Below are 19218 nucleotides of genomic sequence, written 5' to 3' on the forward strand. Positions count from 1 at the left end.
TACAGTGATTTGTTTACGGGCTAAAAACTCCCTCACAGACAGAGCTATGTGAACTGGTGCATTGTTATGATGCAAGAGCCATGAATTGTTCATGAAAAGTTCAGGTTGTTTTCGTCTAATTTTTTCACGCAGCTTTTTCAGCACTTCCAAATAGTAAACTTGGTGAACTGTTTGTCCAGTTAGTACAAATTCATAATTAATAATCCCTCCAATATCAAAAAGAGTTAGCAACATCGTTGAAAACAAGTTCGCAAACTTATTAGACCTTTGTATATCTATTCATGAATCATATAAGGTATGGCTTTGTGGGTATGTTTATTAATTTAAACAGATTTTTGTCATAGATTATAGGTCACTCTGCAGCTTGCTTTTTTCACTGAATTTCTTGATTTGTCCATGTTATTATTACATAGTGCTGAGCTCATTCATTTTAACTATGTACACATTTTAACTATGTGTGACTGTACTACAATTTATCCATTCCTCTACCAATGTACATTTAGATGGTTCAACTTTTTTACACTCACAAACAATGCTGTATGTGTCTTCGTATGCCCATGTGCAAGAATTTCTCTAGGATATTCACCCAGAAATGGAATTGCTGGGGTGAAAATAAACATGCTTTCAATTTTGACAGATACTACATAGTGACCGTACCAATTTATATTTCTACCAGCAGTGGGTGAGAGTTCCTGTTTCCTCTTTTCCTCATTATTACTTGACATTATCAACCTTTTTAATCTTTACCAATCCGCTAGGTGGGAAGTGGTATCTTGTTATTGTTTATTTGTCGTTCCCCTGACAACTAGTGGGGTGGCTCATCTTTTGTAATTATTAAGCCAATATATTTTTAAAACTCAATTACCGGGGATGCTCAAAGTCATCATTTCAAGCAATTTCATTTCTTTTAACTTTCAACAGAAGCAAAGGAGCACGTTCCAGTTTGGTATTTACCAACTACTTCTGTGAATTTACACCCCACAGGCAAGCCAGGGTTGAAAGTTATGCAGATAAAAGGGGGAAATGTTTAAAGTAAACTGGGAAGGACTTCGGGTAGCTATAAATAAGAAGGTTGGGCATCTCTTACTTATAGCTAACTCAAATTATATGAATATGGTAGAATTGAATGTGTTATTCATTAATCCTAATGCATCAGTATAGTAATTTTCACTTTGTAAAGCATTTCCAAATGCTGAAAATTGTTGTGAGTAGCATAGAATACTCTAGCACAATCCATAGCTGATTCCCTTGGGCTTTTCCCCGTTACGTTTACTTCCAGATTTGTCATACTCTTCATGAATGACCTGGGCCATATTTCCCAGTGGAGCGCCATCATGGCTGGAAGTCTCACAGGCATGGTTTCCACCATTGTGATGTATCTTACAGACCTTATCAAAACCCGCTTGATTGTGCAGAACATGCTGGAACCGTCTTCCAGGGGGATTCGCCATGCTTTTTCTACTATTTATCAACATGAAAGATTCCTGGCCCTTTATCAAGGGGTTTCCCTTGCAGTTTTAGGTAAGATGAACTTTTCACCTTGTCCAAGAAAAGGCTGCATTCTTTGACACATGTATGAGTAAAGGTATTATATACCTTTATAACCAGTTAAATCCATTTTATTGAGGTCAAGGTTGTATGGATTCAGTCCATATAGAGCTAATTAGCTTCATTCTATTCCATAGCCATACACCCAACTCCTAACTTTGGCCTTTTACATCCCAGAGAGGGGAGGAGGACAGAGCATGGAGGTGACTGCACAAACTGATAGGAAGACAATCCCACACACTCCCCATTCGACTGTGTGAAGGAGTCCCAATGTGCACACATATACATATGAGCCCAACCAAGGTAGCAGCTGTAGCTTCTGTGATCTTTGAAGTCTGTGCCAGGGCTGCACACACAAAGGTCACCTGGGACCCTCAATGGCCAATCCAGTAGACTTTTCCAACATCTGACCTTTGTTGCAACATTTGATGATATTGATCACCCCTTCTTCTGGAAACTTGGCTTCTAGGAACCCACTTAGACATCTCCTGGATGTCTTCCCTACCTCTCTGGCAGCTCTTTCTTATCTGCCTCCTCTGGTTCATCTGACACTGCCAGCCCTCTACATATCGCAATTCCCCCAGCTCCTTCTCTAACTTTCTTTTCACCTTTCATACCTTCCCTAGGTGGCCTCATCTAAGCTAGTGGCTTAAACAAGCATCATTATACTCTAATGGTCCCCAATATCATCTCTATAATTACATTTATTGGTGCTTATTATGTGCCAGGCACTGTGCTAAATGCTTTGCATACAGTTTCTCATTGAAGCCTCATTTTACAGACAAGAAATAGATAATTAGGGAAGCTAAGTGCCTTGCCCACGGTCACATGGATAGAAAATGGCAGAACCTAGCACTATAACCCCAGAGCCCTGTCTCTTAACCACTGCTACCAATTCCAAGTGGCAGTACGAATACCTGCTATTGGACACCCTCACCTGATGCTCCCTTGGCGCATCAAACGCAAGACTAATCCTGATGTCCTCATTAGTCTCACACCTGCTCTCCTCCTGTATTCCCTAATGAATGAGACTGCCTTCCTTTCACCCAGTGGCCTGAGCCAGAAGAAACCTAAACTCACTTCAACGCCCCCTCTCACTCCACTCCCTCTTTCAAGTTGACCCTTTTGATCTCTCAAGTCTATGCCCCTTTTCTATCCCCATCTCCTTTGTCCTAGGTCATGCTCTCATCACCATCTTTTCCACAGACACTTATAAGAGGCTCCTCCCTGCTCCCAGCCTTGGGTGCACTGCTGCCAGGGTGTGGAAATCTCTCTAAATGCAAGTTGATTGTTTCACCACTCTCATTCCACTGCTCTCCTCAAAAGCCTTCACTGACGCCTGAGCTACAGGGAAAAGCACAAATTCTTTATGGCCTACCAGAGCCTTCAAAACAGGCCATTATACCTCCTTCTCTGTCACGCCTCCACCTGCACTCATGCTCCAGCCATACAGAAATACTACCATTTCCTGGAAATACTACTCCCTTTGTACATGCTGTTCCCTCTGCTGGACTGCATGTCTACTCTATGTCTGATGAACTCCTACTCGTTTTCAAGACCCAGTTGAGAAGTTCTCTCTTCTGTGAAGTCCTTCCTGATTCCCCCAGGCAAAATTAATCCCTCTGATCCTTGTGTACATAAAGCACTTTGTATAGTGCCCCCCACTTCCTTATGGCACCTATCAATTGTCTCACCACTAGATGGTGAGCTTCTCCAGAAATTAGTATATTCCTTTTTGTATTCTGGCACCTGGCCTAAGGCCCAGCATAAGCTCCACAGATGTTTGCTGAATGAAGGTAAATGGGGAGTTGGTACATCATTTTTAATTTGTTTATTAAATATAAATATTACATTATTCTAAGGAAGCAACCCCATTTTTGCTATGTCCTCTTTTAAATCTCTTTTTGAGGGAGGAATTTAGTCCCTCTATAAAACTAAGATGCTCCCAAGGCTTCTGGAATTCTGTGAAAGAGCCACCTACTGCACTCCTTGCTCACCATATTTTCCTAGACAGGTGAGGTTGCCATACAGTGCAGGGTGCCTACTGGACCCTGATATGGTCACATCATTTCCAAAGGCAAGGTCAAGTAACCTTCCTCACCACTACAGTCTCACTTTCCAGTTTTCACAGAAAGATTTTTTCTCAGCTAGAGACAAGCCTCTCCAAGCCTCCAAAAGTTGATTAAGTGCCACCCACTAACTTATTCTTTATGAGAGTGATTTTTTTCCAACATTTTATTTTTTTTAATTTCAAACACCCAGAGAAATTAAAATAATTGGAAATACTCATATACTTACCATCTAGAAGACACAATTAACATTTTGCAAACAAAAAAAAATGACATTTTGCTTTATCATGTATCTATCCATGTATCCATTCCTCTAGCCATTCCTCAGTCCATCATATATATTACATTTTATTGGGGAACAGCCATGGTCATTGGTTACACATTACTTTCATGCTACAATGGCATAATTGACTGTTTTAAGTAGGGCACAGCTCACAGTGGCCCATGCGGGGATCGAACCAGCAACTTTGGTGCTATCAGCACGACACTCCAACAAACTGAGCTAACTGGTCACTCCACCTTATAAATTTGTTTTATGATTTCCATGTAAATTACAAACATCAATACCCTTTACTCCTCAACCCTTTAAAATGTGTATCATGAACTAGATTAGAGTTCAACCTTTGTTTATGGTTCTTTTTAAGGTAAAATTAACATAAAATGAGCAAATTTCATGAACAATTTGATGCTTTTTTAAAAAAGATTTTATTGGGGAATTGGGGAGGGGAACAGTGTTGGGGAATTGGGGAAGAGAACATTGTGTTTTTCCAGGACCCATCAGCTCCAAGTCAAATTGTTGTCCTTCAATCTTAGTTGTGGAGGACGCAGCTCAGCTCCAAGTCCATTTGCCACCCTCAATCTAGTTGTGGGGGGTGGGCAGGGGAGGCGCAGCCCACCATCTCATGCGGGAGTTGAACTGGCAACCTTGTTGTTAAGAGCACGTGCTCTCATCAGTTCAGCAGCAGCTCAGCTTGGGCGCAGTTCACTGGCCCATGCAGGAATTGAACTGGCAACCCTATGGCTCAGAGCTTGCGCTCCAACCAGCTGAGCAACCCGGCCAGCCCCATTTGATGCATTTTGATAAATTACACAACCACTATCAAAATAGAGCACCCAAGAAAGTTCCTTCCTGCTGCTTTGGGTGGAGTGATTTTAACAAGCCCAGAGCTGCTCCTATTTACTTGCCCTGGATTCCCCATACGCATTTATGTTCTCAAACCAGTGTTTCCCAAGACCTCAGCAGCCTCTTCCTGGCCTTGTTTGGCTCTCTTCTAGTTTACATGAACCTGGAGAAAATCTGGAATGGACCCTGAGATCGCTTCTCTCTCCTCCAGAACTTTGCCAATGTCTGCCTGGCTGCTGCAGTGACCCAGACCTTCTCCTTTCCCTTCGACACAGTGAAGAGGAAGATGCAGGTGAGGAGTGATGTTGGAGGAGGGACATAGGTGGATGATGCCTTGAAGTGTTGGTGAATGGGTAACAACAGCAAAGAACACTGACCCTGAGCGATGCCAGGTTTCCAAGGAGCTCATGACTGCTCACACAAATATGCAAAGCCCCATGCCAGGGCACTTCTGCCACTAACCTCAAGGCTATTGGCTCCAGCCCAAGCTGCCGCTCCATTCCCATACTTTGCTTTTTTAGGGTTTTTACAATGCCTCTAGATGAGGCCCACTTTTCTTTCCTTTCTTCCTCATCGCTGCCACCTGCCAATGACATCAATGCAGCTTCCTAACTCCCTTTCCCTGCAGCCTACACAGCAAGGACAGGGCACTCTTGCTTTCATAGCCGCCCCTTACGTCAGTGAAACAGACTGGAAAGAACCAAAATAATCCAGGAGCTATCGATAACCAGACTCCAATAGTCCCTGACTCCCTTGCTAAGGAAGTAACTGCGTTTGAAATGGGTCAGTGTCTTAGTGGGATTGGCCCTGAATTTTCCTAATTGTTACCTGGGAAACTCACATTTTCTCTACAGACCACAGAGGCAAAAGCATGATATCCAAGATCCCAGAGTAACTGGTTTAGCCTAAAATCAGCCAATTTTGATCAAAGAAAAATCAGTGGTCCAAGTAAGGTTAGGGGTTACAGGCAGGTCTACACAGTGGAGGTGGGCTGAGAATCAAGAAGGCTGAGGCTTCGCATTTGCCCTTAACCCTGCTTGCTCTTTGTTAGGCTCCCTAAAACTAATCTACATGCTTGTCTGCCTCCCCAGCCTTTTCTGGGCAATCTTGATTTATACTGTGGCAGTGGGCCCTAGACAAAGGCCTTCCCAGACCATGTGGTCACTAAGGATTTCACGCGGGTTTCAGACAGACACATTCCTGGACTATAGGGTCATCAAAACTTCCGCGTTTAATATTTCCAAATTCCTACCTCACCTGGGAGCCAGTCAGGAACTGGCACAATGGCCACATGTCCTAATAATAAATCTTAGCTGTCAACCTGGAAACTTCAGGGTACATAGCCCCGAGTCGCACCCGGGTCGGGGCTCAGCCTCTGGATGTATGTAAATCCGCTGAGCCTGTGCCGGCATCAATAAATGCTGCTTCCTGAGCCTTGGTGTCCTGTCTCTCTGTCTGAGTTCCCCACAACAATACAATTGATATGTTTCTGAAGAGCTATTTGGATATTAATTTGGGGTCAGTTGGATCCAGTTTTAAATGATCAGTCCCAGCTTAATTTATTTTTCCACACGTCTCTAATTTGTCCCTCTGCTGTCTCAATGGCCCCATGGTTCCCCTCCGTGGCTTCCTTGGCTGGACTGGACCTCACTTACCTTAGCACTAAAAAGCTTGAAGGTACTTATCTCAATCTAAGCTGCCTTCAGAATAATACACATCATGATGACATTCAGTTCTGCTGCTCCAGTCTATCAAACTTTTCAGCTGTCTAGGTTGTGTTCCTTTCCTGTCCTTTCTCAAACCAAATAAACAATTGCCACATTATTGTAATTATAATATAGATGCAAGTTTAGAGCCTGCTTTAATGCATGCTTATTTAGAAACCATTATTTCTAATTTTAAAAGGGATGCACATACACTGAAAAATGGGGTCAAGAGGTTCCCAGGACCCCATCCTTGGGTTTGCTTAATTTGCTAGAGCAGCTCACAGAACTCAGGAAACCAGTTTACTCACTAGATTACCCTTTTATTACAAAGGATATATCAATTTTATTTTATTTTTTTAATTTTATTTATTTTTTATTTTTAAAATTTTTTTTAGCTGAGCCATCCTGCCACCTGTTGGCAGCTCAGTGAAAGCTCAGCTCAGGCCGTGAATCAAACCAGCGACGCTGTTGCTCAGAGCTTGCACTCTTGAGCGAGCTCTTAACCAACTGAGCCACTCGGCCGGCTACTCAATTTTATATTATCTATGTTTTACACAGAGATTATAGGAAAGTATGAAAAAGAAAACAATAATTACCAATAAGCCCAAAACCTATACACTATAATGACTAAAGTTTTTCTTCTATATGTTTGTATGTATGTACATGTGTTTATATGTGTGTGTGTGCATAGGTATAAATATACATAATACATGTATATGGAAGGGTTTTTATACAAAATTATGTTCCGGCTGTATATAAAAATTACTATCTTGCTTTTTCCACATATTATATAATGGATATTGCCTTAGGCCATCAAGTATGGAGAACATTTTTTTAAATTATCACATAATATTCTACCACATGGGGGCTGGCCGAGTGGCGCTTTGGTTAAGAGCTGGCTTGGGACGCCAGCTCTGAGCAGCAGGGCCTTGGTTCGGATCCCACATGAGGGCCATTGACGCTGCGCCCCCTACAGCTAAGATGGTGAACAACAGCTCAACCTGGAGCTGGGCTGCCATGAGTCACCGGCAACGGGCAACGGCGTAGGATGCAGCCCCTGCTGCAGTGGGCTGCCATAAGCTACTGTGTGTGACCGGCAGCCAGCGTGAGTGGCCGGCAGCTGGTGTGAGCTGCCAAGAGCTGCTGTGAGTGGCTGTCCGGTGGCCAGCGACCAATCTGCCTGATCCAGGAAGAGTACCATGATAATACCAACTTGGGCCAGTGAAGCGATGTCCTCCACAACTAGACTGAAGAACAAAAGGACAGCAAATTGTCTGTTCCCCTCCCCCAATTCCCCAATAAAATCTTAAAAAAAAAATTCTACCACATGGATATGCTGTAAATATCTTCTTTTATTTTCAGATTTTTTTTTTAATTGGGGAATTGAGGGAGGGGAACAGCACTGGGGGATTAGGGGAAGGGGAACAGACTAGTTGCTGTCCTTTTGTTCTTCAGTCTAGTTGTGGAGGACGTCGCTTCACTGGCCCACATTGGTATTATCATTGTGTTCTTCCCAGGTGAGGCAGATCCGTCGCCGGCCTCTGGACAGCAGCTCACAGCAGCTCTTGGCAGCTCACACCGGCTGCCAGCCACTCACGCTGGCTGCCAGCCACACACGGTAGCCCATGGCAACCCACTGCAGCAGGGGCTGCAGCCTACACCGTCCACCGGCGACTCACGGCAGCCCACCTCCTGGCCAAGCTGTTATTCACCATCTTAGCTGTAGAGGGCAGTGTCACTGGCCTTATGTGGGATCCGAACCGGGGCCCTGCCGCTCAGAGCTGGCGTCCCAAGCCAGCTTTTAACCAACGCGCCACTCGGCTGGCCTATAAATATCTTCTTTATAACAAGGATGTATTCTCAACGTTCTGGAGGCTAGTAGTTTAATATTAAGGTGTTGGCAAGGCATGCCCGTTTTGAAGGCTTTAGGGGAGGATCCTTCCAGTCTCTTCCAGCTTCTGATAGCTCTAACATTTCCTTGATTTGTGGCAGCATAACTCCAATTTCTGCCTCCATTGGGCCATAAATAACAATTCCTTGGTTTTTTAATATTTAGGCTGTTTCTGATTCTTCAGTATGATAAAATTGCAGTGAAAATCCTTGCATTTTTTCACATTTGTGGTAACACCTTTCAGCTGTATTCCTAGAAACTGACTTACAGTTCTCAATATAAAAATAATTCTAAGGTTCTTAATGAAGTTTGTGCCCTAGAAATGTTGTAAGTTTACACTTCCATGAGCAGTGAGTGTGAGTGGTTCATCTCAACTCTCATCAACAATAATTACTATCACTTTCTAAATCCTTGTGAACCTAATAGCTGACAAATGCTATTACATCATTTTAATTTGAATTTCATTATTATAAGCGAATTGCACATATACTACATATCAATTGGCCCTTTGTATTTTTTGTAAGTTTTCTGTTTGTATCCATTGCCTATTTTTCTAGGATATTCAGCTTTTTCTATGGATTGTTAAGAAGTCTTTATATGTTAAAGATATTAACCCTTTGTCATACATTGCACCTATTTTTCCCAGTTTGACATTTGGCTTCTGATGCTGTTTATGTGCTGTTGTTGTTGTACATATTTTTAGATTTTTATGGAATTATATCTATTACTTTTTTTTGTTGTTTCTAACTTTGATTTTCTTATGTAAAAGGCCTATCCCATCCCACAATCATATGACTATTCATTTATATAGTTCTTTAAATATTTTTTGTTATAATTTTTACACTTAATACTTTAACATATTTAGAATTTACCTGGGATATGATGTGAAGTAATTATCTGACTTTAAAAAAAATAGTTTACCAGTTGTTTAAGGATATGTCAACCTGAAAAAAAGGCCTTTCAAAGTGAGATGCAACAAGTGTTGGAGATCAAAGACTAACTATTCAGGACACACTGATTCATGCAGAAGCCCAAATAGCATTCTGATTGGGAGACAAAGACAGTAGGTATTTATGAGAAAGGGAAGGGGGGAACAATTACATCAGCAGAAGGAAGGCATTTCTATTGGTGCAAATAGCATACCATAATGATGTTAATTCTAAACAAAGTTTTAAATTTTCAGTCCGGTTGTCATCAGTCCTGTAGTCATACTATGTGCTTTCTTGTTATCTTTGCAAACAGTTCCTTGGGGCACAAGGTTGCTTTAGGTCCAATCCAAAGTTTATTTTGCCCTGTGTGAACATTCCAAGGCTTGGGGTATAAGACGTACAAGGCAGTTCCTCTGGCATGGCAGCTCCAGCTCCATTTTAAAGTGATTCTGTTTATGTTATTTTTCTTAACATACAATTTTTTGGAAAAAACTTTCTTTTCTCCACTACTTTGTGATGCAACTTTTACCACATCCTATATGTTTACACATTCTAGGGTCTATCTCAAGGCTGTATATCCTGTTCTGTTGATCTGTCAGTCTGTTCTTGTGCCAGTACCACACTATTGCAATTCCCCTACTCTCTGAAACTTTTTAATATGTTGCAGGGCATCTCCCTCTTCATTGTTCTTCTTTTCAACATTTCCTTGATTATTCTGTCATTTGTTTCTCCTGATGAACTTTAGAATTATCCTGTGATTATGATTGGGATTATGTTAAACCTGTAAACTTGGAATAATTTATATAAAATATTGTCTTTTATTCAGGAATGCTATATGTCTCTCTTAGTTTCAGTCTTCTTTCTTTAGATTGAGCCATATGAAATTGCCAATATTCTACCTTTTTGACATATTCAAATGGTAATTTCCTATGGTTCAAACCCTTAAAAGTTTATTTCTTTGTATGGTAATTATGCTTTTTCTAAAAAACGATAGCTTCTTTAAAAAAAAAAAGCCAGGGAGAGGTTTGGTGGAAAGGAGGTATGATATACCACAAGCTTTTCATTCATTTGTTAAAATCCTGGCCCTAAGAATTTCTCCTGCTATAGGAGTAAGATAGCCTCTTGCTGGCTGATCATCAGAAGATGGATGAAACAAAGACTACTTATAGCACTGGCTTCCATGCTTTAAGGATTACTTTTTGAAATAGCATAGTCAGAGGCATCTCTCCAGCACTTTCTGCCACCTCTTATACTTTAATTTTCCTTATTCATATTTCAACGTTTTGTGAGCTCAGCTTTCTCCCCATAGTGGGCCTGCCCAAAGCCAGGGCTTGGGCCAGTGGGTAAGGGGTAGTCAGCGGGAAAGGATAAGATTCAGGGACTAATTCCAATGTGTGAGGTTTTTTTCCCCCACACCAATCAATTCTCCAACACCAGCTGGGTGTCCTACAACTCAACTCAATTCTGATACTATCTACCAGAAGACAGCATCACGTCCCACAGGGCTCAGTTCCACAAGACTGCCCCCCATCAACTTTAGAGGCCAATCCCAAGTCCAAGTTTTTACCTATGCTTGTGGCTATGAATCAGAGGTTCCCAGGACCCCATCCTTGGGTTTGCTTAATTTGCTAGAGCAGCTCACATAACTCAGGAAACCAGTTTATTCACTAGATTACCTGTTTATTACAAAGAATATTGAAAGCTATGAATCAACAGGCAGGTGAAGAGGTACATAGGGCATGGCCCTAAACAAAGAAGCTCTGTCCCCATGTAGTTTGGGACAGGCACTGAGGCATATGAATGCATTCTGAACCAACCTGGAAGTTCTCTGAGACCTGTGCTTTTTGCTTTTTATGGAGGCTTTATTTCATAGTCATGATTGACTAAATCATTGGCATTGGTGACAGATTGAACCTCCAGTCCCTTACTTCTCCCAGGAGATCAAGGAAGTGGGGCTGAAAGTTCTAACCCTTCAATCACATGGTTAGTTCCCCTGGCTCCCATCCTTAGGTTCATTCCAAAAGTCACCTCATTCACATTAATTTAGGTGTGGTTGAAAGGGCGCTGTTATGAATAGCAAGATACTTTTATCACTCTTATCACCTAGGAAATTCCAAGGGTTTTAGGAGTTCTGTGCCAGAAACAGGGATGAAGACCAAATACATATTTATTATAAATCACAGTACCACAAAGAGTTTCATATAAAATTCAATGACATCTAAATATGGGGTGGGGGTTTCAGTCTTCTGAATAAACTTTTAGCTTTCCTGTCCACCTGAGAGCTAGAACAATGACCTTTACTGGGGGAAATTTTTCCACCACTACTTTCTACTCTAGAATATATACGAGGTATGACAATTAAGTTCGCGAACTCATCCTAGAAAAAGCGCTACATACCTCATTGCTGAATATCACTACGGTCACCTTCCAAGTACTCCCCTTGGGAAGCTATGCACCAATGCCAGTGCCTAATCTACCCTTCAAACCAGTTTTGGAACTCTTTTTCTGGAATGGCCATCAGAGCTGTCATCATATTACCCTTGATGTCCTGAATGTCATCAAAATGTCTTCCTTTCAATATTTCCTTTATCTTCAGGTAAAGAAGTCATTGGGGGCCAGATCAGGTGAGTAGGGAAGGTGTTCCAATACAGTGATTTGTTTTTTGTTTGTTTGTTTGTTTTGTTATTGTTTAGCTTTTATTTCATAATCATAAACTTAACTCTGCAACCCAGGCTATACTTGGAGGGGGCAAGGAAAATATGGAACCCAATGAGCTGCAGCGAGAGCACAAAGATAATGGGGTGTTCCGAGCAGATGGGGCAGGGGTGCTCTCCTGACTACAGAAGGAATGGTCTGGTTAAGATAAAACCAGTCAAACGCATCAGAGTTGTCCACAGTCAGCAATGGTGATCTTCTTGCTCGTCTTGCCGTTTCTGGGCACAAAGTGCTCCATGGCTTCCACAATATTCATGCCGTCTTTCACCCTGCCGAAGACCACATGCTTGCCATCCAACCACTCAGTCTTCGCCGTGCAGATGAAAAACTGAGAACCGTTTGTGTTGGATCCAGCGTTTGCCATGGACAGGATGCCAGGACCTGTATGCTTCAGGAGGAAATTCTCATCTTCAAACTTCTCCTCATAGATGGACTTGCCACCTGTGCCGTTATGGCGTGTAAAGTCACCACCCTGGCACATAAATCCTGGAATAATTCTGTGAAAGCAGGAACCCTTATAACCAAATACTTTCTCCCCAGTGCTCAGGGCACGAAAGTTTTCTGCTGTCTTTGGAACTTTGTCTGCAAACAGCTCAACGGAGACGCGGCCCAAGGGCTCGCCGCCTACGGCGATGTCGAAGAACACGGTGGGGTTGACCATGGTTGAGCGGAAGGAGGCCCGGGCGGCGGCGTCTGGAAGGCCACAGTGATTTGTTTACTGACTAAAAACACCCTCACAGACAGTGCTGTGTGAGTTGGTGCATCGTCATGATGCAAGAGCCATGCATTGTTGGTGAAAAGTTCAGGTCATTTTCGTCCAACTTTTTCACGCAGCCTTTTCAGCACTTGCAAATAGTAAACTTAGTGAACCATTTGTCCAGTTGGTACAAATTCATAATGAATAATCCCTCTGATATAAAAAAAAGGTTAGCAACATTATTTTGACTCTTGATTTGGACTGACGGAACTTTTTTGGTCGTGCAGAATTGGCTGACTTCCATTGTGCACTTCGATGCTTTGTTTCAGGGTCGTATTGCTACACATATATTTTATCACCAGTGATAACATGGCCCAAAAAACATTGTCTTGCCTCTCCAAAAGGTCTTGGCAAACTTCGACTCTCCTTTGTTTTTGTTCATTGGTGAGCTCCTTCGGGACCATTTTTGCACACACCTTTCTCATGCCAAGATTTTCAGTTAAGTGTTTCCTAACTGTTTCTCTATTAATGTTCGCTTGGTTTGCTATGCTTCTCACAGTCAGCCAACAATTTTGACGCACGGTTTGACAATTTTTTGCAATGTTTTCGTCAGTTCTGCTCATTACTGGCCGCCCTGACCTCTCTTCATCAGTGACACATTCTCTCCCCTCAGAAAAACATTTAATCCATTTGTACATTGCCGTTTTCTTCATGGCATTATCGCCATAAACTTGGACTAACATGTCCCTGATTTCACTTCCACTCTTTCCTAGTTTAACAAAAAAATTAATGTTTGTTCGTTGCTCTAATTCAAGCTCAGGCATTCTCGCAAGGGCACACAAAAACATGCAACAACAATAATGAATGCCACTCAGCAAGACACCGTCACATATCAACACGAACACAGCTGTGAGACACTGATATGCCAAGGTTATGAAACCTTACCAAGCTGTTTGTACGGTGCTGCCAATGTAAGAGCACAGTGGCAATTTCGTGAACTTAATTGTCAGACCTCGTATGTACAGCAGTGTACCATAAACTAGGGTAAGATACACTAGGGTAAGTGGGTATTTAGGAGTAAACTTGTTAACCTTCCCCATTGTATAAGAACATTCTAAATAATGTGTACACAGAGCTTCCATAAGAGGCTTCAAAGTAAATGCAAGATTGGGGTGATTGTAAAAAATAACAAAAATCCAGAGGCAATTGCTCGGTTTTCACAAAGTATGATCAGCATCCAATTATGCATAACATCATAAATTTCATGCAAATATACAGGAAATGAATTCTTAGGTTTGTGGTCAAAGTGTTATTTTAGAAGGGTTAATAAACATAATAATACCTTGTCCACTCTACCTTAAAAAAAATTAGGGGCCAGCCAAGTGGCTCAGTTGGTTAAGAACTAGCTTATGAAAGGGCGCTCTGAGCAACAGGGCCACCGGTTTGATTGCCATATGGGCCATGACGCTGCACCCGAGGGCAGGAGGGCTCAGCTGGTGTATCACATGCTCCTAATAACAAGACTGCCTGTTCCATGTTGGGCTACGCCTGCCACAACTAAGACTGAGGCACCTTGAGCTGAGCTGCTGCCCGGATGGCTCAGTGGATACAGCACGTGCTCTTAACAGTAAGGCTGCTGGTTCAAGTCCCGCATGGGATGGTGGCTATGCCCACCCACAACTAAGATTGTAACACAGCACCTTGAGCTTAGAGGCCACGAGCTGCTGACGGGCAGCCAGATAGCGACTGGTGCCCTCTACAACTAAGACTTAAGAACAACAACTTGGCTGGTCCCCCTTCCCAATTCCCCAACACTGTTTCCCTCCCCCAATTCCCCAATTAAAAGAAAAATTAACCCCAAGACAGAACCAGAGGATACTTTTAAATGCAAACATGCATTCTTTTCGCTGGCCATTAGATGTCGCTGCAGTAAATGGAGCGTATCTGAGTATTATCTGAGGGTATTCGAGCCTTGCAGCTAGTGATCTTTGTCCAGTTAATATCAACCTTCTAATCCCTGCTCAAGATACATCTTCGGTTTGGAGAACAAGGGGCCTAGAGACAAGAGTCTAACTCTAAATTCTGCTGTAGTTGTTGTTTCCTGCAAAGCACACATCCAAATTCTCCAAGAGACAGCTTTAATAACAGTCTCCCCCCAGGGGAGTAGGCAAGGTTTTCCAGGAGAACTTGTAAAGAGGGAGTTTTGCATGGCAGCCAGGCTACTCTGACCTGAGCACACTTAATGATAACACTTGTATTCCATTGGCTTTCCTTGCACTGCCTGGCAGGAAGCAAATCCACGTCAGGTGTCTGTTAGATAACCCGCTGGACAGGGAATTTTGTTAACCTCCACACTGACTGGCCACTTTTTCTGAATGTCTCGTTCTCCTAATATGTTTTACACACACACACACACACACACACACACACACACACACACACACACACTGCCCGTTTAATGTCACATCAGGTTGAAACTCTCTTGAACATTAATGACAATTATCAGAAGTCTTGTTTAACCAACTGAGCCATTCCTTCACCGTTCTTACAATCATTTTATTCTTTTTTTTCTTGCCATGGCTCCTGGCTGGCGAGAATGGAGAGGTAAATAAATTATGTATGTGCATGTTTTGATGCCGTGGTTTCTGGTGGTAAGGGGAGTGGGTCAGCCCTCTGTACAAATGGAATGAATTGCCCCCTGACCCGGTGCGCTTTCATGGACCCCAAGACCACCTTGCCTGAAATCTCCGTGGCCACTCTTCAGTGCATTTTAGCTCAAGGTCTTCCAAGTATGACCAGGCCTGTCCATCGTATCTCCCACACCTGGCTCAGAGCCTGGGTCTGAAGAAGCTGGCAACACTTCGTGTATTGAAAGAGTAGGAAGGGTAAAGTATTCATGGATATTAATTCATCTGACTGATCTGTGGGCTCTTGATAAGGACCTGGGAGTCCTGAGCAAATGGTTCTCTAGACAGGTGCATGTGGAGGAGAGAGGGAGACAGGCTGCCCTGAAAATCCAGGGAGCAGCTGAGAATGTGGGGCCTTCTGAGAGGATCGGGAGGAGGGAAGCAACAGCAGGCACAAGCTTGGTCCCCCACAACTCAGCCTGCCACCCTCGCCTGTTGCACACATGAGGTGTCTCCATTTCATCAACTATAAAACCAAGAGTCAGCCTGTTGCTTTACACCCCAGGGGACTTTGACCCCATCAAGGTAAGCAGGATGGGGCCAGGTCAGCATTTGAACTGAAAGCACATAAAATAAAGGACAAAGGTATTCTCTGAGTGGCACAGCTGACAGAGCAGAATACACACGGTACAGGAGCGAAGGGAGGCCCCAACCTTTCAGAGATGCTGAGCCTGACCGAGATGCTCAAGAGTTTGGGCTGCTTTGCTCAACTGGACACTGTTGCTTCATCCAGTCCCTTCCAGAGCTCTCCTCCCCTGCTCGTCATTTCTCATGCTCAAATCCACAACTTTATCCCTGGTCCCATATTTCTCATTTTACAGATGAGAAAACCAAGGCACCAAAAGGTTCTGTAGCCTGCCCAGGTCCACCCGCCCAGTAACTGAGCTGAGATTTAAGACCAGGTCGTGTGTCTCCAGTGTCATTACTCACTTCAGTCCCTCCAGCCCAACTCATAGCTTCTTCCAGACTAATTGTCTTAAGACATGCCTGTGTTTTGCCCTTTTTTGCCCCTCAGCCTGGCACGCTGACCTTACCAATCTTGCCACCCTCGTGGCACAGAGGCCCTCTATATCAGAAGTTGCAAAATCAAATGCTGGCAGGAACTTGGAAATAACACACAAAAAATACTCACCCCCTAAAGAATAACCTTTCAAATGCATTCTGAACCATCAAGGCTTTTGCCTTTCAAAAGCATTTGGGAGAGCTAACTGCACTGTGCTCTAACAATGTGATTACCATCTAAATGTGAATAGCAGGAAGGAATAAAGGGAGCCAGTGGGGGCTGTGGCAAGCTTCCCTTCTCCAAAGGATGGATGCCATTTAGAAATGTGGGCCCAGTTTTTTCAAAGGAGCCTAAAATCCAGATTTTTATGTAAAAATCTCCCCATTTTTCAATGTTGGCAAATAAAAATAGTTCAATACCGCCTGCGCTGAAGAAAACACACCCTTTTATAACCTTTGCTATATGCAACCCTCCAATTCAATCAAAATGATCTTAGTCCACCTCCCTCATCCCCCTAAAGAATAAACGTATTTCACATTTCAGGCACCTCTGCCTGGAGCATCAATCTCCATCGCTTTAAAGACTCCATTGAGGTTTGCCTCAGCGGGGGCTGTCTTTTCTCACTTAAAATAGCATAGATCTGTCGCTTTTGTTTGATAAATGAGTTGGTTTCTCCCACTCCCAAAAGAGCTACCCTATCTGGATGGTTAAAGGCAGGTGTTTCGCCTTTGTAGAGCCACAATGGTGGTATTCCGGACTACTGTGGAGGGGATTTTGGGGCAGGAGATGCCAGCAAACTAACAATGTGTTCTATCAATAATTGCAGATGCTACGTTTTCATTTTCAAAGCCACCCCATGCCAAGGGCACCGTTATTTTGTTCCAGGAGCTTCGTGGGTGAATAACCCCTTTTAAATGATGCTGTTGGCCTGTGTGTGCCCTCTGACCTAGCCAGTTGAATTTCCATAGCATTTCTCTACATGTCCCTACTCTCCCATCTCTACACCATTGTTCTGTCTCTCAACCCTGTAAAAGCCACCTCCTGAAGTCTTCTCTCACCTCTCCAGCAGAAGGAGTCTCTCCTTATGAATGCCCATAGCACACTCTTGCTATTAGGCCCATGTCATATGCTTGGGTTATAAACTTTTGTGTCATTATTCCCTCTAGACTGCAAGCTCCTTGCCTTTGGGATGTATGTCTTACACATTTGTATATCCCCACAGCACGTAGCCTCATGTAGCAGGCACTTGATACTTGTTGAAAAATGAATGAAGTTCAGGGCCGGCTTATGAGATCGCACTGTCTGTGAGTACAGAATCGAACCTTAGCTGCCACTGGGTAAGCTCCAAGCCTGTGTGCTTGTCCCTACCCCTGCAGAAGGTAAGAACAGTCTGTTCTAAGGAAGCCCCTGCTTGTCCCCTACCTATAACCCTCTGATAATGCACTGTCTTTTATCTCCTACCTTAGCAGTCAGCTTCTGTTTAGCTCAGTGCAAACAGCGGTTAACATTTAAAGACAGGCAAATATGAGGAAAAGACAAAGTAAAAAATCATGACACCATTTGGATGTGCACCCCCTCTTCAGTGCAACCTCCCACCACTTTTTATGGTGCCTGAAAGTGCTTGACAAATCATAGCATCATAGAATATGTTTTTGTTTGTTTCTTGATTTCAGTAAATGTGACCTGATGTAAAAGAATGTGTCTAAATCTGTGCTCTCCTTTTGTGGGGGCACTTTTGTTAGGGGTAAGGATGGGGACAAAATATGTCAGGAGGAGGTAATGAAAGGAGAGCTTTGCCTAAGATTTAAAAATTATAATAATATCTATGTGGACAGAAAAGGGACTACAGGTTAAACCTCAGAAGCTCAGGAGACTGAAAATAATCACATAGGGTGGAATAAACATAAAAATTCCTAAGTAAGGGGGACATGAAAGACAGTTTGGGGGATATAATCAATAATGTTGTAAAGATTATGTAGGGTGTCAGATGGGCACATGTCTTATTAGGGAGACCACTTCATGGACTGTGTAGATGCCTGACCACTGTACTGCACACCTGAAGCTGAAGTTGAATAATATTGTATGTCAACTATAAGTTAATATATGGATAGATAGATAGATAGATAAAGAGATAGAGATAGTCATGGGATATGGAGTACAGCATAGGGAATAAAGTCAATGGAATTGTAATAGATATACATGATGTCAGAGGGGCAATAGATTGGGGGAGGGGGTTATCACTTTGTAAGGGTGAAATGTCTAACTATTACTTTTTTTGTACGCCTGAAACTAATAAAAAAAAATCCTAAGTAAGGTGGGCCATGGCAGGAAGTCCCATCTAGTCTATGGCTTCCTTGACAAAGGTCAATCTCTACCTTAAGTGAGCCTGTCTATTGTCTTTTTGGATCTAGCATAACATGCCCTTGGAATATCAGTAATCCCTTTTTCCGGATCAGAGCAGGAAACTACAGAATCCCTTATTATTATTCTTGTCCCCTGATTACCATCTCTGTGTGCTGTAAAAAGCAAACTCTTAGCTACTCTGAACCCACCTATGTAAACTAAGTACCTGTCTTTCCAATTTACTTATATCCAATCCCAGATATTTCCCTCGCTTTCTCCCACCCCCTTAACCTATCACCAATGGATTTCATGTAACCCTCCTCCTTTGATTCTAAGTATAAAATAAGATGCAAACTGCCATTTCACAGAGCATTTCCTCACTCCATTGAGATTTTGCTTCCTGGCAATCGTCAGTTTGGCTCAAATAAACTCTCATAAGCTTTCGCTTAGGCTGGATGTTTTTTCGTTGATATCTACTATTTATTGGTCATTTAATATGGACAAGGG

At 42.8% G+C, this 19218-nt stretch overlaps 1 protein-coding gene and 1 pseudogene across 1 annotated transcript in view; one reads left to right on the forward strand and one right to left on the reverse strand.

Moving 5' to 3' along the window:
- The first annotated feature begins 1286 nt into the window (after nucleotides 1–1286).
- Nucleotides 1287–19218, forward strand: part of SLC25A43 (solute carrier family 25 member 43) — a 29370-nt gene continuing 11438 nt past the window's right edge. Inside the window, 2 exon segments of the mRNA XM_019667833.1 lie at nucleotides 1287–1539; nucleotides 4878–5032. Of these exon segments, the coding sequence (XP_019523378.1) occupies nucleotides 1296–1539; nucleotides 4878–5032 (399 nt within the window). The 5' untranslated portion in view covers nucleotides 1287–1295.
- LOC109396197 (peptidyl-prolyl cis-trans isomerase A pseudogene) lies at nucleotides 11957–12659 on the reverse strand (annotated as a pseudogene).

The sequence above is a fragment of the Hipposideros armiger genome, unplaced genomic scaffold (genome assembly GCF_001890085.2).
Source record: "Hipposideros armiger isolate ML-2016 unplaced genomic scaffold, ASM189008v1 scaffold_508, whole genome shotgun sequence".
Lineage (NCBI taxonomy): Eukaryota > Metazoa > Chordata > Mammalia > Chiroptera > Hipposideridae > Hipposideros > Hipposideros armiger.